The 25,830-nt window shown below is 59.4% G+C and overlaps 1 protein-coding gene and 1 non-coding gene across 7 annotated transcripts; both read right to left on the minus strand.

Annotated features, from left to right (window-relative positions):
* Positions 1–197: 197 nt before the first annotated feature.
* SBK1 (SH3 domain binding kinase 1) lies at positions 198–25,258 on the minus strand. Of its 6 annotated transcripts, none has more exons than XM_042921993.1 (4): positions 24,493–25,258; positions 6,425–6,657; positions 4,822–5,024; positions 198–3,919 (listed from the first exon to the last, which is right to left on the minus strand). In XM_042921993.1, the coding sequence occupies exons 2-4, from the start codon at positions 6,648–6,650 to the stop codon at positions 3,080–3,082; spliced, it is 1,269 nt and encodes a 422-aa protein (XP_042777927.1). In that variant the 5' UTR covers positions 6,651–6,657; positions 24,493–25,258; the 3' UTR covers positions 198–3,079. The 6 variants fall into 6 exon arrangements, with proteins under 6 accessions (XP_042777927.1, XP_042777926.1, XP_042777924.1 ...); XM_042921992.1 differs by lacking the exon at positions 24,493–25,258 and adding an exon at positions 10,396–11,341; XM_042921990.1 differs by lacking the exon at positions 24,493–25,258 and adding an exon at positions 10,041–11,341.
* On the minus strand, positions 12,604–12,753 carry LOC122210380. The gene has a single exon (XR_006198030.1). It is a non-coding gene; the product is annotated as a U12 minor spliceosomal RNA (small nuclear RNA).
* Positions 25,259–25,830: the final 572 nt, after the last annotated feature.

Consider the following 25,830-nt stretch of genomic DNA (forward strand, 5'->3'; position numbering starts at 1 on the left):
TCAAGCCCTGGCCGGGACCTGTTCCAGGCCTGAGAGGCCCCAGGAGGCCTGAAGTAGTTGCCCTCAGACTCTGAAGACACCCCTTCCCCCACTCAGAACATCTGTCGAGTTTGCAGTTCAAGAGTAATTCTGTGTGCCCTCTCCCTACTCCGTCCGTTTCTGAGACAAGACAGCCACCCAGTGGTAATTTTTCTAGGCTTTTGTTTATTTTATAGCAATTGTCATGATTAGAGAAGTAAATAACACATTTAAAAACCTTCTCAGGGCCAAAGGATGCCAGAATATTTACAAACACATGGGGGGGGGGTGGCAAGACATGAGGGGCTGGGATTCCGCCCAGGCCCTGAGCCAGGCTTGGATGTTGATGCTAGCCACCAGGACTGTCCCACCGGCCACAGCACGGGCTCAGGGAGCAGTGGCAGCCGTGGGGCTCTGCTCAGTGGGGCTCTAGCTAACCTGTGGCCCCGCCTCCTGCCCAGGGGGCTCCCCACACCCCACAGGCCAGCTCAGAGGGGCCTCTGGGAAGCACCGAAGGACAGGGGCAGTATGGAGGCACAGGGGCTATGACAGAGACCGGGGATGACCCAGTCTGCCCGGGATGGGACGGACACGCTCACACACACACATACAGACACACACACACCTTCACAGAAGAATCGCCAGGGGAAGATCTTTTGTGTGTTTTTCGTCTTCTAAGTCTGCGTGTGTACGGTGTTATTAATTTTTTGCTATTTGTTTCTTCGACAGTGACATAAACTGAGGTAAACATCTGTGACCAACACCTCTCCTAAGGGGCGAAGGGTCCCAACCCAACCAGCAGGTGGCAGCACAGGGCCCCGACGGCCACGGAGCAGGCCGGGCTTCTTCGGCCCTGCTCCTGCGTGGGGCCATCGCTGCCCCTCTCTGTGCCTCTGCAAACAGGGGCTGGGCTACATAACTACGGTCCCCTTCCCGAGTCTAACATTCTAGATACTACGACGAGGGAGAAACTCCCAAAGAGGATCTTAACAGAGAAAGAGAGAGAGAGAGAGGGCACACGGCGAGGGACATCTACTTGGAATCTTGCTTCCTTGTTATTGCAGGAGAGACGGGGTGTCGAGAGGCCTAAGGCAAAAGGAGAAGTCGCGGCTGGGAGAGAGAGGTGGCCCGGATGGGCTCCAGGTGGGCCAGGGGCAGTGACGGGGGGCCTTCTCTGAAACTTGGCCCGTGGTGGGAGGAGGGTTTGCTACTTACCTGGCGTGTGGAGGGCCCCAGTGCCCACTGGAGAGATGGGTCTCGAGGAGGGCGGGCGCACCGAGGAGAGCGGGGCCAGGCCCTGGGGCAACCACAGTTTGTAAACTGGACCCAGGCAGGGCAGGGGGACCTATAGCCCTTTTGCGCGATGGGAATGAGGGATGAGTGGAGAGGTGGGGGCTCCAGGCCAGAGGGTGGTCAGCCCTCCCTGGCCAGCCCGGCTCATCAGAGAGCCCCCTCAGATGGCCTAGAACCCCAGTGGGACCCTGGCAGGTGCGGCCCGGGCTGGTGGACGGGACACGGTCAGGCAGAAGGAGCAGCCTCACCCCTGTAGAGGTTATTGCGGGGTCCCAGGCCTCCAGAGATGGCAGGGGTCATGGGGGAACACTGGGTGAGCTGGGGGGCCTGTTTTGCTGCCTGGGGGCTGGAACCAGCCCTCAGGTGCCTCCCTGCCAGATTCCCTGAGGGGCGGGTGAAGCACAGGGGCCTGGACGCCCTCTGGCAGCTGCCTGGGGAGGGTCCGGGGGCAGAGTGGTCTCCAGAGGCGTCTGGATGCAATCACCGAACACACAGGACTGCACGCGTACACGTCCACTCTACTCACACACCGCACGCACGCCTGCTCACACACACTCACCCCCCTCCTGTTTCCACGGACCCCCATTCTCACGCCCACAGCGGCATACTCCAGGACCGGGAACCTGGGGGACGCGGGGATGGGGACAACCCCAGGCTGACAGGCTGGTCTCCGGCAGAAACCCGGGGGTATTCCTGGCACGAATCACCTCGCCGCCTGCCAGCAGCCCAGGCCACCGGGTCTGGGCTCGGGGAGCCAGGACCTAGGATCTGGGGTTCCCGGGCCTGGGCAGGCGCGGCCAGCAGGGGGAGCTGGGCCGGCCCTAGGCTCGGCGCTCACTCCCTTCGCCTTAGGGATGCGGTGGGGGGCGGGGGGAGGAGGGCAGCTGAGGCCCCGCCCCGGCAGCCCGTCAGTCACGAGGGAGTGGGACGCTCGCTGGGGAGGAGGGGGAGGGCTTCGCGAGCGCCACCTCTCAGGGGCTGTGCGGCTCCAGGCCAGTTGCCCTCCTCCTGTGCTCAGTGTCCTCATCCGGGGAACGGGTTGTGTGGGAGTCACTAGATTCTTCGGGTCCGTGCCTGTACACACACACACTTTTGCAGCATCCAGACATTTGCTACATTTTGCCGAGGGCTTGGCCTCTTCCCTCCAGCCTCCCGGGAAAGGGGCAGGACGCAGGTGAGCAACGCCCCTGCCCTCAGCTCATCGCCTCCCCCCCCCCCCCCACCCCGCCCGCAGCCAGTGTCCGGGGGCCCTACTCCCCTTCTCTGCCCCAACACTCCAGTCCCCTTATGTGCCCGGGGGCGTGGTGGCGCAGGGTAGGGTGGCCAGGAGGGCAGGACCAGGGGTGGGACTGCGGGACGATCTGCCAGGGGGTGCAAAGGGCCAGGAGCAAACTAGGCAGGGTTCCAGGGTTCGGGGCGGTGTGGGGGAGTCTGCCCGCAAGCTCCCTTGCTCCTGGTGTCGGGGGCCGGGGGAGGGGGCGCCTCTGAATCCTCGGGTCTGTGGGGCTCGGCTCCTGTGGGCCAAGTCCCTGCCCCACAGGCGGGGCGAGAGGTCTTTCGGTGGCTATCTCGGCGGCCCGCCGCGGACCCGGCGCCTGGGCCCGCCGTCCCGCCTAGCCTACCGCTACTCCCTCCTGCCGCCGCGGGGGCTGGGCGGATTTGCCGCGGCCGCCGCCAAGCCCCCCGTTTTGGCGCGGGCCCGGGGCGGCTCCCGGCGGCCCGGCCTGGTGCGAGCGCGGCGCCCCGGCCCGAGGGCGGCGGGGGCGGCTCAGACGCAGATCTCGATGGCCGTGGCCAGCACCACCTGCCCTTTGCTCTTGTCCGGGCGGCCGTCGGTCCTGCCGGGGGGGCCCGGGGGCGCCAGGCCGGCCTCGGGCACGGGCACGGGCACCGGCACGGGCACGGGCACGGGCACGGGCGCCGGCCCGACGGCGGGGGGCGCGGGCCGGGAGCCGCTGCCGCTCTCGGTCAGCACCGTCCGCTTGAGCGGCCCGGGCGCCTCGAGGCGCAGCGGCCCGGCGGCGGGCGGCCGGTCCCCGGCGGGCTTGCGCGCGCGGTGCGAGGGCCGGCGCCGCAGCTCGGACGTGAGCTCGTGCTTGAGGAAGCGGAAGACCTCCTTGGCCGGCCCGCGGCGCTCGGGTTCCAGGGCCAGCAGGCGCTGGAACATGCGCAGCGCGGGCTCGGTGAAGCGGCGCCACTGCGACGGCAGCCCGGGCAGGCGGCCCCGCTGCCAGCGCACGAACTCCTCGAAGAAGGCGTCCGCGCCCGACGCCGCCTCCCACGGGAAGTTGCCGGTGAGCACGCAGAAGATGAGCACGCCGAAGGCCCACACGTCCACGCCCGTGTCCACCGCGAAGCCGTCGGCGCGGCCCGCCTGGCACACCTCGGGCGCCGTGTACGGGATGGTGCCGCTGACCCGCTTCACGCGGCAGCCCACGCGGCGCGTCATGCCGAAGTCGGCCAGCTTCACGCGGCGGCACTCGCGGTCGAACAGCAGCACGTTCTCGGGCTTGATGTCGCGGTGCACCAGCTGCCGCCCGTGCATGAAGTCCAGCGCCAGCCCCAGCTGCTGCACGCAGCGCTTCACCGTGTCCTCGGGGAGTCCCACCTGGCGGGCCGGGGGTGGGGGTGGGGGTGGGGGTGGGGGTGGGGGGAGCCGCGCTCAGGGACGGCCACCCCGCCGGGCCCTGCCAGGCCCCTCCCGCCGACCAGTCCCCACGGCCGCCCGCCCCCCCCCCCCCCCCCCCCCCCCCCCCCGCCAGGCCCCGCCGGCCTCGCCCCGAGCTCCCGGTCGCATTCCCGGGGCTGCCGCATGGGCCATGCTTCTCCCTTCCCCCACCTCACCGGGGCACTTCCTCCTCTCTCTCTGGCCCAGTCATTCTCATCCCGCACCCCCCACCCCCACCCCCACTGCAGCCACAGACCCGGGCCTGAGCGCCCATGGTGGGCCGGGTGCCCTTCCCGCGCTGTCTCAATCCCTCACAGCTGCTGTTACGCCCACTTCCCTTATAGGGACATAAGGCTCTGAGAGGCCTTGCCACTCACCCCCTGAGCGCAGGAGCAGATTCATACCTGGCACCACCAGACGCAGAGCCGGGAGCCTGGGATTTTCTGCGTGCTCCCTCCCACTCCAGGGCACCTCCTCTGGGAAGCCTCTGGTGGCCCCGCGGCCTCCTCTCCCCCCTCGTGCCCCCACTGTTCCTACGCAGCATCAGACAAGGCTGCCGAGGAGGGTGGTGTTGGACTTCATCCCAGGCCCCTGGCCGCTGCCTTCCCAGAGCCTGGCTCAGTCTGTCATCTGGCTTATTTCGCAGTGTCTGTTCCCCAAGAGGAGGCGCGCAAGCCTTTATTCCTAGTGTATCCCGGGCCCTCCGGTGGCTGACGTACGGAAGGGGCTCAGTAAATGCTTGTTGGCTAAATAAGTGGTCTGACTGCCCCCCGCCCCCCCTACTCTCCCCCTGCAGGGGTGGGAAGACATCTCCCCTCTCCCTGGGCCGCCACACCCAGTACCTGAGGAGGAATGATGTCGAACAGGTCCCCGGCAGGTGCGTACTCTTGGGCGAAGACGTAGCAGTCCTCGGTCTCAAAAACCACGTCAAAGACCTTGATGATGAAGGGGCTGGAGGAGAGGCTGCTGGTGATGCTCACCTCCCGCAGGAAGTTCTTCAGCTTGGTCTTGTTCTTGTTCACAAACTTCAGCGCCATTTTCGTGCCTGACGGGGCAGGAGCCACAGTGGTGAAGGCTCCTGTCCCCGCGCTCCGCACCTGACGTCCCCAGGCCTGCCCGCACAGCCCGTCCCCGCCACGGGGCAGCGTGTGTCTGTCCTCATCTTACTGGTAGCAAACTGAGACCCGGGGAGGGGAAAGGACTGGCCAAAGGCCAGGCGGCGAGTCGGGGGTCAGGCCGGGTCTCCTGCCCCAGCCTGCCGGCCTCGGTGAGGATGGCCTGCTGCTTCCTCCACTCTCCCCTCTCCTTCCTGACGTACAGGATCCTCCTTCACGTCTCGGTCTCCCCCACGCTAGAACGTAGCCCCCTGAGCGCGGGAATCTGTCTCGCTCGTTGCTGTATCTCCAGTGCCTTCAACAGTGTGGCGCACAGTAGGTGCTCAACACATGTTTGTTACGTGGCTAAGGAGGAATTAGACACTGAGAGGTGAGGGTCTGCAAGGCATAGGTCCCTGACTCTGCACTTGGGCAGCCATCTGTACCCACTGAGGGTGCAAAGCCGTGTGACGCACACGTGTCCACAGGGCCCTTACCTGTCACAGGGCCCTCTCTTCACTTCGCACTCTCAACCCGCGCCTCATAATGACCCTGGGAGGTGGGCCAGCCCTAATGCTATCCTATTTTTAACAGAGGAGGAAACCTACGCACAGAGAGGTTAAGTCACTTGCCCAAGGTCACACAGAGAGCAAGTGGCAAAGGTCAGGCCACCCCATGTCCAGTGTTCCTCCCGCCGCTGTCGGTGGGCACAGAGCCCCCGCCCCCCGCCCCAGGTGTGTGCAGCTGTGGGCGCTCACGAAGTCCCCGTCCCTGACTGGCTGCATGGGCACCGCTGTGAGGCTGTGCTATGGGGAAGGCATCATGCTCGCGGGGAAGTGAGAAGATTCTGGAGCTGCCTTCTGGGGTCTTGCCCTGCCTCACAGCCTCTACAGCTGCATGAACTTAGCTGAGCGATGGGTCTCTGGGTCTCGGTGTCTTCATCTGAGAAATGGAGATGGCCACAGTGACCTCCCGGGGACATGTCCCACCCCTCCTGAAGCGTGGCGCCGTTTCCAAGGACGCACCCTCGGGCTCTGTCCACTCCGCTGGGGTCAACTACCCCCGATGGGCCAGTGATTCCGCAAACACCACTGCCGGCCCTGACTTCTCTCCTGAGCTCCCCATGTCCCGGGGTCATGCCCTTGGCTCCAAAGCAGCCCACCCTCCAGTCTGGGCCCCGGGCCCCGTCTCAGGTCTCCCTGGGCCGCTCAGGCTACATCTCTCCACCTGGACCACGAGCTCTGTCTGCCTGCTGACCCCTCGGCTCCGGAAGCGAACACCCACGAGCCCCAGGCAAGTCCCCCCGCCCCCCGCCCCCCAGCCTTCACACCCGCCGCCGGCAGATGCTCACCCGTGCCCTTGTAGGCCACCAGGTCGACCTTCCCATAGGTGCCCTTGCCCAGCTCCCGGACGAGTTCGTAGTGCTTGGTGACATCGCTAGCGGCCAGCGTGCGGAGGGTCAGTGCCTGCATATCTTCAGTGAGGAGCGGCACGCCTGCCCCCAGCCCAGGGGCGGTCCCCGGCCCACAGCAGGGCAGGGAGCGGGGTGGCTCGGGCTCCGGGCAGCCCACGCTCATCTTCTCCCTGTTGTGGGGGGCGCGGCACCAAATGTGACATCAAGCCAGGGCCCCCTGGCCCAGCCACCCGCTCCTTCCCCGGTACCTCGGGTCCCCGGATGCCAGGCTCAAGATGACCACACGGGGGCGACGAGCATCTATCCCCTTTCCCCCAAGGCTTCAGGGCCAGGCCTGAGCCACACTCCCTGGAGACACGGTCCCTGCCCCCGCAGTCCCCACTCGGGTACCACTGGCCCGTCTGTCTCAGGCTGTCATCCGGACACAGCCTCAGACAAGGCACACGTGTTTACGTCACACAAAGACACTCCGTGTACCAAGTTCACACGGCCGCTCCTGTCGGCAAATACTGATCACCACCTGCTGTTCGCCAGGGGCCTGCTGCTCAGAGCCCTGGGCCCGCATCACTAAACCGACAGGTAAGAATCCCACCCTCACGGGACTTAGGTTTTGGGGAGGAGACGGGTGATAAACATAGTGAACGCGTGAATTACACATTATGATACAAGGTGTTACGGGCTTTTGAGAATGTAAGGCAAGGGGTGGGGAAGGTGTGGTCTCAGGGCAGGGGTCACGGTAGCAAATTCCTCAGCCAAGCAGGCGCAGACAGAACTCTGGCGGGGTGGTGCAGATGTCCCCCGCTCCCCCAACAGCCTTACGCCCCTCCCCCCTCCCCAGACAACACAACCCTGCTCAGGCATACGCGGCTACAGGTGGCATCCCGGGCCCCACCTCCCTCCCACACCCGCTCCGCCCCAGACCCAAGGCAGAGCCCAGGCCCACAGAGACCCAGCCCTCCCCTGCCTCACCCTCCACATTCACAGCCTGACTGACCCCTTCGGTATCCGCACAAGCTGCACCCACCCGTCAGAGGCACCGAGTTTGTCCCCAGTGTTGGCGGGTCAGGGAACTGCTTCAGGGAGAGTCCGGGGGGGGGCCGGGTGAGAGTGAACGCCCACCTGGGGCCTGCATTTCTTGTCTGTCAAGTTGGCGGTGGGGGTGCTGGGAGCGAAGCTTCCAGGAGCAGGTGCGCACGTGTCTGTGCGTGTACCCGCAGGAGAGGCCAGCACCGAATCCTCCATAAGCTGAGCCCCGGGAGCCTGCCTCCTGGCGCACCTCCCCTTACTCCCTCCTACCTCCCATCCCAGGTGACTCACCCCACACTTCCCCCAGCCCCCACCCCTGCAAGACAGCCCAGGGGTCTTGGATAGCCGACCTGGAGCTAGCCACCCGGCTTTGAATCCAGCTCTGTCACCTGCTAGCTGGATGGCCTTGGGCAAGTTACTTCAGCCTCGCATGCCTCAATTTTCCATCTAGAAAAAGGACGTGGAGCGCTTGGTGCCTGGCACACGTAAGGGCTCTGTAAGTGCCCCGGAGTGGTGTCGTGCATCCTGCGTCCCCTCCGGCTGAGCCGGCCACAGGCTGCTCTCGGGAGCCCCGCATCCTCACCCCGGCCCAGCCGCTCCCCTTCCAGGCCCAAACCCTCTTCTCCTCCTCTGCCTTCCCCTTCCCTCTTGGCACGACCCAGCCTCCCACTTCACACGGAGAGGAGGAACATCAGGAGGGAACTTCCTGGCCTCCCACGTCCTCCGGCTGGCTGGGGGAGCAGGGGGCCCTCCGCCCCTCCTCCGATTTGGCTCCTGCCCCCTCTGCTTCCTCAGGATCCTGCTCCCCCACTCAGCCCCCTTCCCCTCCATTCATGAGCAAGCCCTACTCCATAGAAGCTTCCCCCGCTGCAGGCTCTGCCCTTCCTTCCCTAATTCCTTTGGTCTGAACGGATGCCAGGAGTCTGTCTGAAACGCCACACGAATGCCCTCAGTCTGCAGCCTGGATTAGCCCATTTCATAGACCCCCACGGGGGAGGGATGGCGCCAGGCCCACGGACACAGGGTCCCGCTGCCCCTACCTCTGCCAAGCTCCTTGTGTTGAACCCGACTGGGCCGTGGCACCTGTCACCCGGTCTCTGTGCAGTCCCAGCTCCAGCCAGACGGCACCCTGTTACTGTAGCCGCCGACTAGGCTAAAGTGGGCGGCATCTCCCCGTGGTGGTCTTTCCTTGCCTTCGGGGCTAGAAGGGGTCACTGGTCCCAACCTCTGCCAAATATCCCTCCCTGCCCCCCCACTCCCCGTGGGGAGAATTCCGAGTGAGGAAACCCAGGCGATCCGCTTTGAGGCAGCAGGGAGGGGTAAGGCTGTCTCTGGGTGAGCGTCCTCAGGCCCTTTCAGGGGAAAGTGCGGGCCGGTCCCCCAGGGGGTCCGATGAGTACACACCCTCTTTGCCTTGAACTCTTCCCCCTGCCGGCCAGTGAGACGCTGGGCTGCTCTGCTGACCTACTTCTCTTGATGATTGTGGACTCCCCGAGGGCTGCTGCGCTGGGCAAGGCCATGGGCGTGCAGGCACATATACACACCTGTGTGCAACGCTCCCGCTTTGGGCTTTGGCCCTGCCAGTCCTTTGGGGCTGTTTCTACGTCCTCTGGGAGGTTGACCGACTGGCAGCTGCAAGTTGCTAGAAGCTCTTTCGCCTCCTCTCCCCTCCTCCCTCGCCCGGGGGCTGTGGGGTACATGGCTCATCCCTGCTGCTTTGGCCGCCGAGATGCACTGTGCAGGCAGCTGTCTGGGTCGGGGGTGCAGCCACAGTGGGGTGGGTCTGGGTCCCACATTTGCCCCCTGCACTCCGGTTTAGCCCTTGCTTTGACCACCACCCTGCACTGCGTCTCTGTGGCTTCAGTGCCTCTCTCGAGTCTCCTCTGCCAGTCCCGCTGCCCGCCTTGATCTCCCCCTGCCCCACAGCCAATCTTCTCTTTATCCTCAGGCCCCACTCTTCCAGGAAGGCTTCTCTGCTGCCCCAGGTGCCGGGTCCTGCCTCTGCTGAGTCCCAGGATTCACATAGGGTCTGTGTGGCTCTCTCTGAGGGCTTCTGTTGAAGATCTTGGGGTGGTCTCCACTCCGTCCCCTGTCTGTTCCCATCAACAGGCCAAGAGCTCTCCCGGGGGTAGTTAGTGGCTACTTTCTCCCAACCTTTCTTAGTTCCTAGGGCCCAGTTTTGGGGGTCCCCACTACTGGCCCCTCCCTCCTTCACAACCTCCCTCTCCCTTCAGACCTGTTCTCTGCCAGCCGTCAGCAGGCGACAAGGAATTAATCCACACAGCCCTCCCCGTCGCTGCGTCATAGCCCCAGGTACACACTGCCTCTGACCCAGTTACGATGCATGTGACTTAAGAGGCACAGTGGGGAGCGAAAGAAACAGCATGGGCCTTGGGGCTCAGCAGGCTTGCCCTTGATCCTGCCCTGCGCCACTTTTTAGGTGGGTGACCTTGAGCAAGTCACTTGTCTGGGGAAAATAACAACAATGGCAATAGCAAGCAACTAACGCTGAAATGGGGCTTACTACCTGCCGGGCCCTTGACTCAGGATGAGCTCATCTTATCTTCCCAATTCAACGGGTAGGTGTCATCATCACCCCCATTTTAGGGCTGAGGAGAACGAGGCACAGAGAGCTTGAATAACTCGTCCAAGGTCATGCAGCTCGCGTTGGGACTGGCTCCAAAGCCGGTGCTCCGAACCACTGTTTTCCCAAGTCAGGATGGTAGAGGATCTCATCCGGATGCCTTGGTATCCAAGTGGGGAAACCGAGGCCCAGGAGAGAGCAAAGCCTGAGCCGAAGACGCCCATGCATTCGCTCAGCTCCTGCTGGGAGGTGACTGAGTGGCAGGCACTGTCCAGGCGCTTCACGGGTATTAACTCACAGCAGTAGGTAGACCAGCAACTTCCTTCAGGCGGGGACTCCGGGCCAGAGAGTAAAGTAAGACACATCCGCCTCCCCGAGTGGTCGAGGGCACATACACCTGGCATCGGTGGGAACTTGACCTGAAACTATTTTGCCTTCATCACCATTGCCTCCGCTTGAAGGAGCGGCTGTGGACTCGGTGGCTGTGAACTTTCCAGCAGCAGGTGGTGGAGGCCCCTGGCTGGCCCCCTGTTCCTCCCATGTAGCCGGCCGTGCCGGGGGACCTCACGTGCCTTGCACCTCAAGTGTGTGTGTGTGTCCTCGCTGGCCCCGAGGGAGGCCCTTGGTTTCCGGTCTGTGTTGCTGAAGGCAGGTGGGTGTCACCCAGCCTTCCCGGCAGCAGTTGTGGCTCTGGCCCTGTGGGCTGGGTCTTCTGCCGCACGCCGGGAGGGCTTCCCAAGCAAGAAACAAGACCGAACCGCCTACCACTTCCTGTTGGCAGGTGGCTTGGGCTGGGTGCCTCTCTTACGAAAACCATACCCAATGCACAACCCAACTCAGAGCTACTTTGGAGCCTGCCTTCCCTACCCTCCCCCACCACATGCACACACAGTGCCAGCTTGGCAAAATGTCACTTACTGAGTCCTCATAAGAACCCTGAGAAGAAGGGCAAGATGCTCCCTCGGTTTTTTTTTTTTTCTTAAAAACACAGCTATATTAGTACACACCACAGAATTTACCGGTAGTAGGCGTACGATTCAGTGATTTTAGCAAACGTCCGTTGCCGCAATCAAGTGCTGCTTTCTGTTTTATAGATGAAGAACCTAGGAGGTTGGTGATTTACTATGGTTCTGGAAAAGACAGCCACTGTCCACCAAAACTTTGTGTTCCCTCTTTTATAATACAGAGCTGCTGCTGGAGGGTGGCTGTCGGCAGGGTACTGCATTTCCTGCCTGCCTCGCATCCGGATGTGGCCATGTGACCAGTTTTCCCCAATGGAACGCGAGCAGTGATGATGGATGTGACTGTCTTTTAAGACTGGGAGGAGTTTCTCCATTCTCTCATCGGTCCTAAAAGACAGTGGAGCTACAAGATAGGAAGGAGGAGCCTGGGTGCCTGGCTGTAGGTCTCCTGGCCAAGAGGATTACCCACTCTGCATTTTATGGGAGCCAGGAGCGAACGGCTATTGTGTTAGGCTGCTGAGATACAGGGGCTTGCTTGTTACAGCGGCTAGCACTACTCTAATCCAAGGATTATGTAGCAAGGAGGCCAAAAAGGTATGATTTGAACCTCGGTTTGTCCACTTCCCTGGAGGATGGCCAGTCTCAAAAGAGAGGGGGGCCTGCGCTTACCCTGTCTCCTGGGAGGATAATAATACTGGCAAATGTTTATTGAGTGTTTCTGTATGTCGGGTGCTGTGCTAACCACGATGGATTCAATCATTTAACAGTTACAAGCCTGGGCAGCAGGTTCTCCTATCATTACCCCATTTTACAGAAAGGACTACTGATACACTGGTGGGCTAACTAATTCGGATTTGAACTCAGGCGTCAGGCTTCAGGTCCCGTGCTCTCATGCACCGCGTCCTCTGAGGCTCCTGAGGGTAAACCCAAGCAAACAGCAACCTAAAATGAGACCGTTGTTACAGTCCCAACAGGGAGGACATGTGTTCTCCATCACTGGGGGAGAGAAGCAGAGAGTGGGGAGTTGGGGGCGGGAGGTAAGGTTGGACCAAGTGATATCACCCAGGCCTTTCTTACTCTCACTCGGGGGGGGGGGGGGAGGGTGTCTAAGATTCTCTGTCCCCATAGTACAGGCAAACCCCAAGAGTATCCTTAACAAAGCTCTGGCCTAGAAGGATTCCATCCGCAGACGATTGTTGCTGGGTGGGTCACCTCCTTGGGTTCGTCTTATTAAAAGCCGTGTGAAAAAAGCAGCCATAAGGCATTATTTCAGGTACTGAGTGGGGACAGGGAGCCTGCTTCACTCTGCTTCTATGTAAAGCGAGGGGGTGGAGGCTCATTCCCCAAGCCTCCATGCCGAGCCAGCTCCCGATACCCCCGGCCCCCTTATCTGCCTCCAGGCTTCTGCCTCTGAGGCCTCCTTGTCCGTGTCTTAAGACCACATCAGACCCACTCCTTGTCTTGCTTAGGAATTTTCAGTGGCTTCTTTTTTTTTTTTTTTTTTTTTTTTTTTTTTACTGCTTTTTCAGGGATTAGAAGGGGGACGGGCAGATCGCGACTCCCAGGCATCCCGCAAAGTAGGCGGGTCACCTTAGGGGCAACCTTTACCCGCTCAAAAATTCGTCTCACATTAGCAGTGAGGATTCGGGCGTCACCCCGAATCGTTATTTTCCTTACTCATAAGTTTAAGGCATTTTTCAGTGGCTTCTTAAGTCGGCCCGTGGTGCTTTTTTCCTGCTCAGCATGAATTTCCCTTTCTTCAGGGAATGGCCCCTCTCTCAGGCCACGTGGTTCAGTAAGGTGGTCTCCATCTTGGCTTAGGGGCAGGCCTGACCTGGGCCTAGCTGGCCAGCACATCCATCCCACCTGCCAGGTCATGTGACCGGTTCACAGATGAACCTGTGACCAAAGGTGGCCCGCTGGGATCTAGCCCTAGGACTCTGGCTGCAGCTGTCAGGAAAGAGATGCCTCCTGATCCCTGGAGGACCCAGGTCTGGAGCTGCTGGGGGGCCAGCTTTGCCACCATGCGGGGAGCGCCTGCCTGAGAATGAAGCAACAGAGAAGAAAGGCAGAGCTGTAAGGCGGAGAGGTTTCTGATGGCTCGGGGCACCTGGATCCAGGCATGACTAAAGGCAATTATACTCCTGACCGTTTGTTTCATGCATCGATACATTTCCTTTCTGGCTTGAGCCACTTTGAGTTGAGTTTACGTAACTTGCAACCTTAAGATTCCAGATAAGTATACCCGCTCGGGCCCGGGCACCACGTAGGGTGCTGGCACGGGGCGAGTAGGTTAGAGTGAAGCATCAGGTAGAAGGTGTGAACCTACACTTCAGGAAGGCAGATAAAGTAAGGAGTCAGGTGACCAGAAGTCCGAAAAGCCAATGTCAGCACTCCAGCATTTCCAAGGAGGGCATGGCAGTGGGGGTTAGGGTGGGTTCCTGGAGGAGGTGACACACAAATGGGCTTTGAAGGGGGCTGACAATCCAGTAAGAAACCCAAGAGCTCCTTGAAAGCAAGCCTCATGCTTTAGTCACCTTGGTGTTCCTAGCACTTAGCCAGGGTGTGACAAATGGCAGGTGAGTAACGCTTTCCGTGTTGGGCAAGTTGTAAATTTGTGTCTCTTGGCTTTCCTGAACGTGACCCTTCAGGCACAGTTATTTCCTAGGGGGCTTGTGTGAGGTAGCATCGGCCCCGTTTTAGCGATGCAGAGACTGATGGCCAGAAAAGAACAGTGATTTGCTCAAAATCGCACAGAAAGTCAGTGGCGGGGCGGCACTAGAGGCCAAGGTGCAGGGTGAGGTGTGCTCTCCCCCCAACAGCCAGGGCCTCAAGCTCAGCAGAGATGGGTGTGGCTGGGAGTGCCACCGGTGTGGACAGAGTGGCGGGAGGTACGAGGATAACGGTGATAGCGGCAGGGGAAAGTGATATAACTGCTAACACTAAGGATCCCTGTTGTGTGCCAAGGGCCTCACAAAAATCAACTCATCTAAGCCTCCCAACATCCTACGACACAGGGACTATACTTCACCCCAACTTACAGATGAGAAAACGGAGGCCCAGAGCAGTCATGTGACTTGATCAAGATCATCCGGTCAATGGCAGAGCGGGGATTCAAATCCAGGCATTGTCACTCCAGTGTCCGAAAGCCTAACCACTCTGTTTCATTGACCCTAAATTGATATAGTACAGATTATCACTCATATTCTCAGTATGCCAATGCTTTGCATTGCTGCTGTCATCCAATCTTCACAGCAACCCCATTTTACAGATCGGGACACTGAGGCTCAGAGGGGGTCAGTAGCCTGCCTAAGGCCACTCAGCCGGTAAATTGCAGAGACCAGGACTGAACACTAAAGTTCCCCTGCTCCGCTCCTCTCCTCTCATCTCTCCTCTCCTCTCCTCTCTCTGGCCCCAGCCTTCAGCACCACAGGTGAGGACAGCACCCAGGCGGGCCCAGTGCTAAGTGCAAGGTTAGGAGAGGCGGGAGCTGGGGAAGTAGGCAGGGTGGATGGACCACTGCAGACCTGGAACTCAGGCCTCCAGGGCTGGAAAAGGATGCACGGGTATACTGCCACTGATTTAACCAGACCCCTAATGGGTTGTGTTCAACTTTTTTTGCCACTACAAACAATGAGAAGCCTGCACATAACTCATTTTGCTGTGTGCCAATGTGTCTGTAGGCTCAATTCTAGAAATGGGTTGCCAGGTTAAAGGGTGAGTGCGTTTGGAATTTCTGTAGAATGTTCGATTCCCCCAGAGGGCTGTGCCACTGGCCTTCCCCCAGCCGTGTAGGAGAGAGCTGCTTCTCGGTGGAGCAGGGCAGCGGCCACCAGCTCCTTCGCCCTCTGTGGGCTTCTGTATCAGAAATGTGGGGTGGTGGTGGGGAGATACGAATAGGTTTCTCACTTGCTTGTTACTTGCATAAAGTAACTCTGGAGTCAACATCAGACATTAATAAAGGTGCTTGACCACCCTTGGCACTCACTCCCACCTCCTCCTTCAGCTACTGCGGTAACCTCCTGTCTGGCCCCCCCACCTACCACAATCTATTCTTCTTTTTTTTAATTTTTAAAATGTTTTTATTTATTTTTGAGACACAGAGACAGAACATGAGCAGGGGAGGGGCAGAGAGAGAGGGAGACACAGAATCCGAAGCAGGCTCCAGACTCCCGAGCTGTCAGCACAGAGCCCGACGTGGGGCTTGAACTCACGGACCGTGAGATCATGACCTGAGCTGAAGTTGGACGCCCGACCGACTGAGCCACCCAGGCACCCCTACCACAATCTATTCTTGACCCAGCGGCCAGGGAATCTGGCAGAGCCTACTCAGGTCGCATTGTTCCCACCATCGGCTCCCATTTCATTCCAAAGTCCTTACAAGGGGCCTCAACTTACCCCTCTGACCTGTCTCCTCCCTCCCTCTGCTCCACACACACTGGTCTCCCCGCTGTTCCCCCAAACGCGCCAGCTCCCGGCCTGGGGGCTGTTCTCTCTGCCCTTAGATGGCTCCGTGGCTCCGTTCTTCCAAGTTCTGCTCAGATGACAGCTTCTCAACCACGGCTACTCGACTGCACTCCAGTTATCCTGCTCTAGCTGCCCCCAGGGGAGGGTATCACTCTCTAGCGTGTTATAGAATTTACTGACTGGCTCTATCGGTTGTGGCCGTCTCTCTTCCCCACCAGAACTTAAGCACTAGGAGGGCAGGGACTTTGCTGGGCTGGTTTTGTTCACTGCTGATCCCCCAGCAGCTAGCACAGTGCCTGCACAACACAGCACTTAATCGATATTTGGTGAATGAATGAATGCATGAATGCATACATCCCTGGGGAGAGGCGTGGGAACTGAGTGACCAGAGGCAGGGCAGGAATGAAACTTTTCACTAGGATTTCACAGTCCTCTTGGGTCTAGGGAGTAAAAGGAACTAGGCTCAGCTGGTGGTCGAGGCAAAGCCAAAGGAAAATGCAAGGGGAGGCCATGTGCATCCACCTAGGCTCAACAGCCCAGGGCTGGGATCCCCTGAGAGGGGCCAGAGGAGGGGTGGCCCCCGGGAGCCTCCTGGACGCCCCACCCTGAGCAGAGCCCTCTCTATGTCCCCACGGCAGGTGCCGTAGTCTGGCTCTCGGCTGTTCACCACCTTCCCTAGAGGGTGTCCTTGATCCTCTCATTTGTTTGTCCCACTGAAGAAATCTGTTCACACGTGGGTCCTCCTATCTGCTGCCAGAGAGTGGGGAGACCCAGAGCCTGGTCCCGCTGGCCCCAGAAGGAGGCCTATGGGGTGCTTGGAAAAGCACTTGCCCCTGCTGCTGCCCCCAAGGAGCTCTGGTCAGCCACCTGCCTTCCCTTCTCTTCAGTCTTCCAGTCTATGAAATGAGCTATTTAGTGGTTCTTATCCCTTCATCGGTCACCGAAGGTTCACTACCCTCTCCTCTGAAAAAGTCCACAGCTACCCCATGCACACTTGTATGTACGACATCGGTGGGGGGGGAGTGGTCAGAGCCCCAGGGAGCCCTCAAGAGACTCCAGATAAGGCCTCTCCCTCCCCTTGGCCTTTCAACACAAATATAAACTCTAGCAAACATTCTATTCTGGTCAAAAGGAGAAAGAGAAGAATATTCTCAAATCACTTCCTTGTCTTCCCCGTTGTGCAAATTCCAGCTCTATCCCTTCTTGCTGTATGACCTGAGGCAGGTTGTGCCACTTTCCTAAGCCTCAGTTTGCCCGTCAAGAAAATGGGGCTGAGAATGCCCATCTAACGTGGTGGACCTCTGTAAGAATTAAACGGGCACTGGCTGGACAGAAGGGCCTGGGGCCGTGGTTCCGTCGTGGATTTGGCACAACCTTGCACCACCTTGGGTAAGACCACACTCTGACTTTGTCTTGGCTTTCTATGCTGGAAATGGGGGCTCTGCTAAATCTCACCCCCTGAACCCGCCTGAGCCAGAAGGGGCTTTGGAGGCCATCTGACCCAGCTTCCCCATTTCCCAGGTGAGGAGGCTGAGAGAAAGAGCTGGGACTTCAACAAGATCAAGCAGGCGAAACTGGAAACGACCTTCTGGCCACTGCCCTCCCCACTAGGGGCAGCCTAGGGTTCCCCTCGCTGTGAGGCTTGGCCTCAGCCTCCCCTCCCAGCTGGCGCAGTCTGCCCCTTCCCTGGGGCACATCCTTGGTGGTTATTAATAGCCTGTGACGCTGTCTGCCTGCAGCTGGTGCCCAGAGCTGGAACAGGCTCTCTGCTCCTTTTTGCCCTCCCGGCAGGACCCTGGGGGGGGGGGGGGGTAGTCCTGGGCCTCATCCCTCCCCACAGGCCTGAGGGCCCAGTCCCTGTGGCAGCCCCTGCGGGTGTGGGAGGTGAGCCCTGTTGCCTGGGTGAGGCGGGCGGCCCAGCACCCGGGGAGTTAGCAGGAGTGGAGGGCCGAGAGCACGGAGGTGGCCTGCCACTGGCTGACTGGCCCAGGGGCCCGGGCTGGGTGTCCACCAGTGGAGGGGTGGTGACCACCGGAGAGACAACAGGGTGAGCAGAGGCTCCCTGAAGAGACGAGCCCTTCCCTAGCTATGCCCTCCGCTCTTCCCCGAGCCTCTCTCGGCTCTTCCCCGAGCCTCTCTACACGGGGTGAAACGAGGATGTAGCCTAGCTCAGGAGACACATTCAGGGCACCCCTGGGTAGGGCCACCACCATTTCTCGTCACAGAACTCTGGGTAAGTCACTTGTTCTTTCTGTGCTTCTGCTTCCTCATCAGTAAAATGGGGATAATATGGTACAAGTTAAAGTATTATTAGGGGAGCCTGGGTGGCTCAGTCAGTTAAGCGGCCGACTTCGGCTCAGGTCATGATCTCGCGGTCCGTGAGGTCGAGCCCCGCTTCGGGTTCTGTGCTGACAGCTCAGAGCCTGGAGCCTGTTTCCGATTCTGTGTCTCCCTCTCTCTGACTCTCCCCTGTTCGTGGTCTGTCTCTCCCTGTCTCAAAAATAAATAAATGTTAAAAAAAAAAAAAGTATTATTATAACAGCTAACATTTATGAGCCACTTAAAGTATAAGTTCTTTAGGTATGTAAAGACTCATTTAAAACTCACAACAGGGGCGCCTGGGTGGCTCAGTCGGTTAAGTGTCTGACTTTTGGTTTCAGCTCAGGTCATGATCTCCAGGTTCGTGAGTTCGAGCCCCGCAGCAGGCTCCATGCTGATGGTGTGCAGCCTGCCTAGGATTCTCTCTCTCTCTCTCTCTCTCTCTCTCTCTCTGCCCCTTCCCCACTCGCACTCTCTCTCAAAATAAATAAGCTTTAAAAAATTAAAAAAACAAAAACAACTCGCGACAATCTTGGGAGGAGCTATTAGTATTCCCATTATTTCCCTTAGAGCTCAGGAAAACCGAGACTCAGAGGATGAAAGATTGGGTGACGTGTCCTGTGTCACAGAGCTAAGAAGTGGCTTAGAGATGTCTGTCTGGCTCCAGAACACTCCATGAATACTTGTTGTCGAGCATCTACTTTGTTGAGCATCTACTATGTTCTGGGATCTGGAATACATTCATGAACCAAACAAACAGTCCTGCCCTCAAGGAGCTTATGTTCCAGTTTGGAGGCAGACGATTGTAAGGGTAGGTAACAGATGTAGGTCAGAGGGCCTAAAGGAGAAAGCAAGGCAGGGAGAGGTGAGGGAATGTTGAGGGTGAGAGATGAGACTGTAGACACTGGGTGGTGAGAAAAGGCCCCACTCACAGGACTACAAGCATGTGGATACTGTGGCGAAAGCACTTTCTCGGCAGGGGCTCGGGGAGCAGTGGGGAGGCCAGCGTGGCTACAGTGGTAAGGGCGAGGCACAGGTCGAGCAAAGAGTGACGATGCCGTGTGCAGGGTCTTGGGGGCCGCGGCAAGGACCTGGCTTTCACTCTGTGAGATGCGCGCCGAACACCTGACTTGAGCAAACCCTTCCTGAAGCCAACCTGCGTGCCAGACTCTGGGAGGCCAAGAGACGCTATGAACCTGACCTCGCTTCCACTTAAGAGACTTGGAGTCGAGCCCCCCACCGCCTTCCACCACTGTCCCAGGCGTGGGGCTGAGGCGGAAGGGGCGAGGGAAGTCTTAAAAGCTTCTGGGAAAGTTTCGTGGGCCTGCACTGCAGATGCCTCCATGGCCCCATGTGAGCAGAGGTGTGGGAGCAGGAAAGCGGAGCGATATGTCCAGAACTGCAGCCAGAGCCCAGGCTAGGTCCTGTCGGCTCCTTCTGGCTGGCCTTGCTCTGTGAATTGTGTGCGAATGGTCTCAAAGTGGGCAGGATGTTCCGTGAATCCTAGATGTGGAAGCGTGAATAAAGACCTTCACCTCTGAGCTTCCATTTTTTTTTCCCCTGTAAAAGTGGGGGCAACATTCCCTCTCTGCTCAGGGCTTGTGGGGACTCACGTTCACAGCACGTCACAAACATTCATTCGCTTCATCCTCCCCATGACCCCAAAAGGCAGGCATTACCACCATCCCTTTTTGTAGGTGAGAGATCTGAGGCACAGAGAGGTGAAGCACCTTGCCCAAAGTCACACAGCAGGGTCTAGAGGTTGTGCTTTTCTCCACTAAAATATGTTAACTGGGGGCCTCGCCACCCCTCCTGGAGACACTTGGGAATCAGGGCTGGCAGATAACCTGAGCCCTTGGGAAGGGAAGATCTCTCTGCAGGGCAGTGGGCCCCCGGCTAGAGAATGGGAAGCCTCCCTTCTATGATGGGGGAGTCGAACAGACCCAGGGGAGCTACTCTGGGGTGGAGATGTGTGCAGTCTCTCTGGGGCCTGACCAGGAGGAGGGGGAAGAAGGCTCTGTCTTGTCCAGTCCCCACACCCCTGTCCCTCAGGGTCATCCCAAAGATCAGAGGCGGTTGGAACATTCTCTGGCTAATGTCACAGAGACAGCAGGGGGTGGGGGGTCATTGTGGCTTCCTCTGGCCTGGCCCAGCTCATTTGCATACCCCGCAGGGTGTGGCAGCAGTGACAGAGCAAACACTTAAGTACCAGGCACTGTTAAAAGCACTTCACTTGTAACATGTTCGTCTAACCCTCCCCATAACTCTAGGAGGTAGGAGGTTGGAGCTATTTTCACCCCTACACTCCATCGGAAGGAACTGAGGCACGGGACAACTGTCTTGTCCAAGGTCACATGGCTAGGCAACGGTACAGGTGGGATTTGAACCCAAGGAGTTCGATGCCAGTTTCACCCAAACATTTGGTGGCTCATAGAGGTGGGGAGTCAAAATCCTCGCTCTGGGCTAATGTGCTGTTCTCAGCACTAAATGAGAAAGCATGGTGCACTTGACATTGAAAAATGTTCCACTGCTTCTTCCCAAGCCTGATATTACACGGCTCCCCAAGTGGGGGCTGAGCTGGGAATCTGGACCTGCCCTGTCTCCAGACTGTAGCCAAACTATGTAAGGGCTCTAACTGGACCCTTCAGGCCCACTGCTGCTGCTTCCTGAGACCAGAAAGGGGGCTCAGGGGAGCAGGGGAGCGAGTTGGTGGTTTGGGTGAGACTCAGGATCTGTTGGAGAGGCTGGTCCTGGCTCTGGCCTGATGCCCAATCGCCGGGGGCAGAATGCCTTGGGAACTCAGTCAGCAAAAGCCTGGCAGGTGCCTCACCTAGAGAGCAGAGGTGGGAAGGAAGACGGCCTTAACTACAGAACTATGGCCAAGCAGTCCTAGATCCCACCCCTTGCCACAGGGTAAGGTTCTGGAAAGGCCCTCATAGACTCTCAGGCTTGAGCCCCACCCCATCCTGCCCGGACTCGTAGCAGGGCCATGCTTCATACTCTCAGGCACCACTGGCTCTCAAACACTCCCTTCCCCTTTCTCGGGGATAGCAGAAGCCCTGTGGTCTCCCCAGACTGGCTACGGGAAAACCAAGGCTGCATTATCACCAAGGCTTAGTCACCCACTTACCAATGCCCCTTTGAATATAAGAGTCAATAGTTACTGAGGACTTTTGACATGCCAGATCTCATCCTAGGCCCTCTCTTCATGCTTTAGCTCACTTAATCCCCCTGATGACCTTGAGGGAGATATCATCCTTGTTTTGCACATAAGTCAGTTGAAGCTCAGAGAGGATAAGTGACTTACTCAAGGTCACACAGCAGCTATGTGGGGAACCCTGGCCGAGTCCAGAGGCTGTGATCGTAACCATGGTGCTTTGCTATCTCCTTTGACCTCGGGTTTCTATAGACCTTCATCCAGGAAGACGGTACGCTCCCTTCCAGGGCCATGCCCAGTGGCTGGAGCCCAGTGCTGGCCCCTAGCCCCTAGCCCCGCCACTTGGCAACACCCATTGGCTTCATTAATGCTTAGGGAATGTCAATAATTTTGAGGGACTCTTGCATCTAGGCCCCCATCTCTCCTGCCTGACCAAAACTTAAAGCAGCTTGGACTCAGTCCTAGAAAGTTAGAGTAAGGAGTGAGCTTATAGCAGAGAGAACCTCTAGTCCAATTCCTCTGGACACCTGGGTAAACTGAGGCCCAGAAAGCAGTCCTCCCCCAAGAGTCCTCGGCAGTAGCTGGGCCTAGCGCCTTGGACTTTTGCTCCTGAAGTGGAACAACTGAAAACAAGTTTTTGGTGGGTGAATCCTTCTAGCGCAATGAACGGTCACAAGACAGAGCCTAGGGTAAAAGTGGGGCCAGGCTGGGATGCTGTGGCTAGAGGAATTCAAGTTCACTTCACCACTCAGCCCTGGAGGGACATTGCTCTGTGCAAGTTCTAACTTGACCACGAGGGAGGCAGGGAACACCCGCATGTGCAAAACACACACAGATGAAGGTCACCTGCTGAGCAAACATTTTCTGGCCTCCCCCTGGGCTGGCAAAGCCAGATGCCTACAGGAGGGGGTAGCAGGTCACATAAATGAGTAAGCAGGCCAGTTGAGGCCCTGGGGTGAGCTGGAGGGCAACTGCCCTAAAGAAGGTGGTGACTCTTCAGCTCTGGCCTGGGGTTGCCACACCATCAGAGTCTTTAAGAGGCTCCAAAAATCAGTATTTGTATATGAAATTGTATGTGTTTTTTTTTTTTTAACACTGGTAACAAATGCAAACATGAGAAAAACACTGATTGGCTCAAGAAAATGCGTCTAGAAGCTGTATTTTCCAACAGGTGCTGTACAGCAGGCTGGGCTCTAGGATGGACACAGCCATTGCAACCCGGACAAGATAGACCCGGTTCCGTCTCCCGGAGCTCAGGGTCTAGGTGTGGAGACAAGGTCTCGCAGCACATGTAGACACGTGCCACTGTCTCCAAGCCGCCAAGCATCAACCAATCCAGCCCAGCTCTGCACTCTCTCTCTGGCCAGGTCAGATCAAAAGGGAGGTGGAGGCAGAAGGCTGTTCCTGAGCCAGCCTATGGCAGGACTTCTCAGGTTGAGGGAACAGCCCCCCAGTGGCGGGAGGGAGTCAGAGGACACCCAGAAGTGTAAGAGGTGAGTGAGGAGTGAGGGCTGATGTTTGAGAGGCGGGTTAGGGCCAGAGGGCCAGTGTCGGGCCTCAACACAAAGGGCTTGGTCCTGTGCTTTATTCCAGACTCAGTGGGGAGCCACTGCAGGTTAGGGAGGAGGGGAGATCTTACTCCCCGTCCCCTCTTGCCTCTTGATGGTTTTCCCTAGGCACGGTGAGTCAAATCTCCGCAATTTAGCGTCAGGCTCCACTCCCTTGCCTGTGGGTCATATGATAAGGCCCCGGGGCTCCCGGGAACCCATTGGAAATGAACTCCTTCAGAGAGGGAGAAGACACACCTGGGTGCTCCTTGTGGCCCAACTGTGATCTATATACTGCAGAGTGAGTGGCTCACTCTCTGTCATTATCTCTGGGAGATGCCACACGCTTGCCCAAGGTCACCCGGTCTTCCGAGCAGCTGGCCCCTCCACAGCTTGGGCTGAGGGGGTCTGGCCTCAACTGTCCTTGAATGTGCAGGAGGGGCTGCCGGAGGTCTGGCCTGAAGCACCCCAACCTCTTCTCCTGCTAGTCACATCCTCTCCCTTGGGTCAATGCCAGCAGCAGGTGGGGTGGGGGCACTTGGTATTGGGAACGGCGGAGAAGAGGGATCAGCCTCCAGGCTCAGGGCCCCCAAGAATGCAGCAGGATGAGGATCAGATGCTTCAGGTGTGGGGTCAGAACTGGTCAGCTGGACCTGACCAGGTCTACCTCCACTGGCCCAACAGAGAGTGGTCTGGGCAAACGAAGAGCAGCCCCAGGGTCTTACGACCAGAAAAGACCAGGAAAAGGGGATCAGGATGTCGTGGGGGAAAAACAAACACACAAACCCTTGACTCCGTTGCCTGGCACGTCACAGACACTAGCTAGAGGTTTGTTGAATGAAGAAATGAACAAAGGAACTCCCAGTGGGGCTCCCTGTATATCAAGTCCTGCCTTCCTCAGCATCACTGCCTGCCTGCAGAGGGCTCAGAGAGGAGACTGGGGGAAACCCCAGCAGCCCAGAGTGTGTTTCCTCAGCACCGTCCAGCCCCTTCCCAGGATCTCTGATCCAGAATTTCAGGGTACAACATCCCCCGGGCCTCTCGTCTTCCCACGAGCTGCAGGGCCTGGGGTTCGGGACGTTACTGACAGCCAGGCTGGGCCCGGCTTTGTAGAGCCTGGAAAGCTAAAGCAAAAACCTAGAATGGTCCCTTGGCTGTCCAGGACACAGTGATCCAACCTGAGGTTTGGCCCTGGGTATTTATGGAGGTCAGGAGGAGAAGGCAGTCTTGGGTTTGCTGGCCCTAGGGCACATGGGGACAGAAAGGTGCCCTGACCTGAAATGGCTTCTTCGTCCAGACTACCTCTCCTCCCCAGAAACCAGTGCCTCACTTTGGAAAGAGCTTGCCCCCTCCTGCAAAACATACAAAGTATGGCTTGGGGGCGACCTTCCCTGTGGCCTGGGTGGGGGGCAATGGAGTCACAGAGAAAATATGGGATTCCCACCCGTTCTCTCAAACACACCCCTTCCTTGCCCTCTCAGAGACAAAGACACACACCCAAAGCCCAGGCCATCGCCCTAGGGCCACGCACCGCAGGCCCCCCTCACCTGTGGACATCCCCAAATCTCCTCCCAGGGGGACTCCGCTTGAAAACTCAGCCCGGCCTTGCGGGGAGGGGTGTAGATGCTCCAAGGGCCCAGAGTCCAACAGTTCCAGGGGGGGGGAGGTGACTCTCCACCCTATTCCCTCCTCTCCGTGGCATAAGGGGCTCTGCCACTACTCCCCTGCGAGGTCGGGGAGCAGCGCCCAAACCCCAGGGCTAGGGGTGGGGGGTGGGGGAAGGGAGAGGAGGAGGGGGCGGCTCCTCCAGGCGAGACACAAAGAGACGTCCTTCAGCCTCGGCTCCATGGCGACGCTGGGGAGGGGGCAGTGCGCACCCAATACTTCCTTCCCCACCTGGAGGGCTAGGGACCTCGGCGGCCACTCACCTGGGCCCGGCTTACCTGGGCTGGGGCCGCGGGGACGCCGCGGCAGGGGGCCTGGGCGCCGTCTCGGTTTCCGTCAGCCCGGCCCGGGGGGGGGCTCAGGGCGCCACAACCATGGGCTGGGATGAGAAGGGCGCCGCGAGGGGCTCAGTCGCCTGGGTCCTGGAGCTTTGAGGGGGGCCCCGAGGCCTCTTGCTGGTGAGGGATAGCTCTTGCCGTCCTCGGTTCCCTAGATTTGGGGTTCCTGTGTACCGGAATTGGGGGGGTCTAGGAACCCCCTGATCTAGGGGCGTTCTGAGCTGAGTCTTCGTGTCTTGAGGTGTGGAGTTGTAATGACCGGGTTCTTGACAGGGGGTCCTAGCAGTGCCGGAGGAGGGGGTCACTGCGTTCTAGGTCTTGGGGGGGGCCCGATTGAAGAGGGGGAGTCTTAGCCGTACCGTAGGGAGGTCACTGTCTTCCGAATACGGAGGAAGTCTCCGCTTTCCCCAGCTGGGGAGTAGCTCTCTGTTGGATCTGGAAGGGGTCTCCCGCTTTCTTGGGGGTCTCTGGGTCCTGGATGTGGTGGAGGGGGATCCCCGCGCTCCCCGGCTGCGGGGGCTTGCAGAGTCCCGGCCACCGGCAGGAACTGGGAGGAAGCCCCTCAGCCGCTGGGGGGCTCCGTTGCCGCCGCTACGAGCAGCCCGGCTCTGCGGTCCCGGACCCCGGCCTGGTCCGGGCTCTGGCTGCGGCTCCGGCTCGCGATCCGCCCGGTTCTCGGGCCCCGGCCCCGGCGCCCGCCCGGGCAGCGCTCCATCGCTGCATCGCGGCTCCGCCCTCTGGCCCGCGCGCACCTGCCCGCCAGGCCCCGCGGCTCCGCCCTCCGGCTCGCGCGCCGCCGCCCGCCCCTTTGTCCGCCCTGCTTGGCGCGCGCTTTCGCGCACGCGCACTCCCCTCGGCGCGCGCTCTCCCTCCCGCCGCGCCCTCCCGCCGCGCGCCGCGGGGCGCAGATTCTCCCCGCGCCGAGGGAGCCGCGCGGCGCCCCCACCCCGCCTTCCGGCCGCGCTGGGTCCTAGCGCCCGTGGGCGCCCTCTCCACCTTCCCACCCCCGTGTTTTCTAGGTCAGAGCCCACGAGGGGGCAAGAACGAGGTTAGAGAGGACTCGAGGGAGTCTGAGAGGGTCACCTGGTCCAGCCTCCCGGGCCCTACGGGACCAGACTGCCCTAGACTGTCCCAGTCTGTTCTTGTAAGGCGGAGCATGTGTCTGTTTCAAGGAGGGAAGCAGCCAAGCTCTGCAATCGCGTGTGCATTCATTCATCCATTAGCCTGTCTGCCCATCCATCCATCCATCCAGCCAGCCATCCCTCCCTCCCTCCATCC

The sequence above is a fragment of the Panthera leo genome, chromosome E3 (assembly GCF_018350215.1).
Source record: "Panthera leo isolate Ple1 chromosome E3, P.leo_Ple1_pat1.1, whole genome shotgun sequence".
NCBI lineage: Eukaryota > Metazoa > Chordata > Mammalia > Carnivora > Felidae > Panthera > Panthera leo.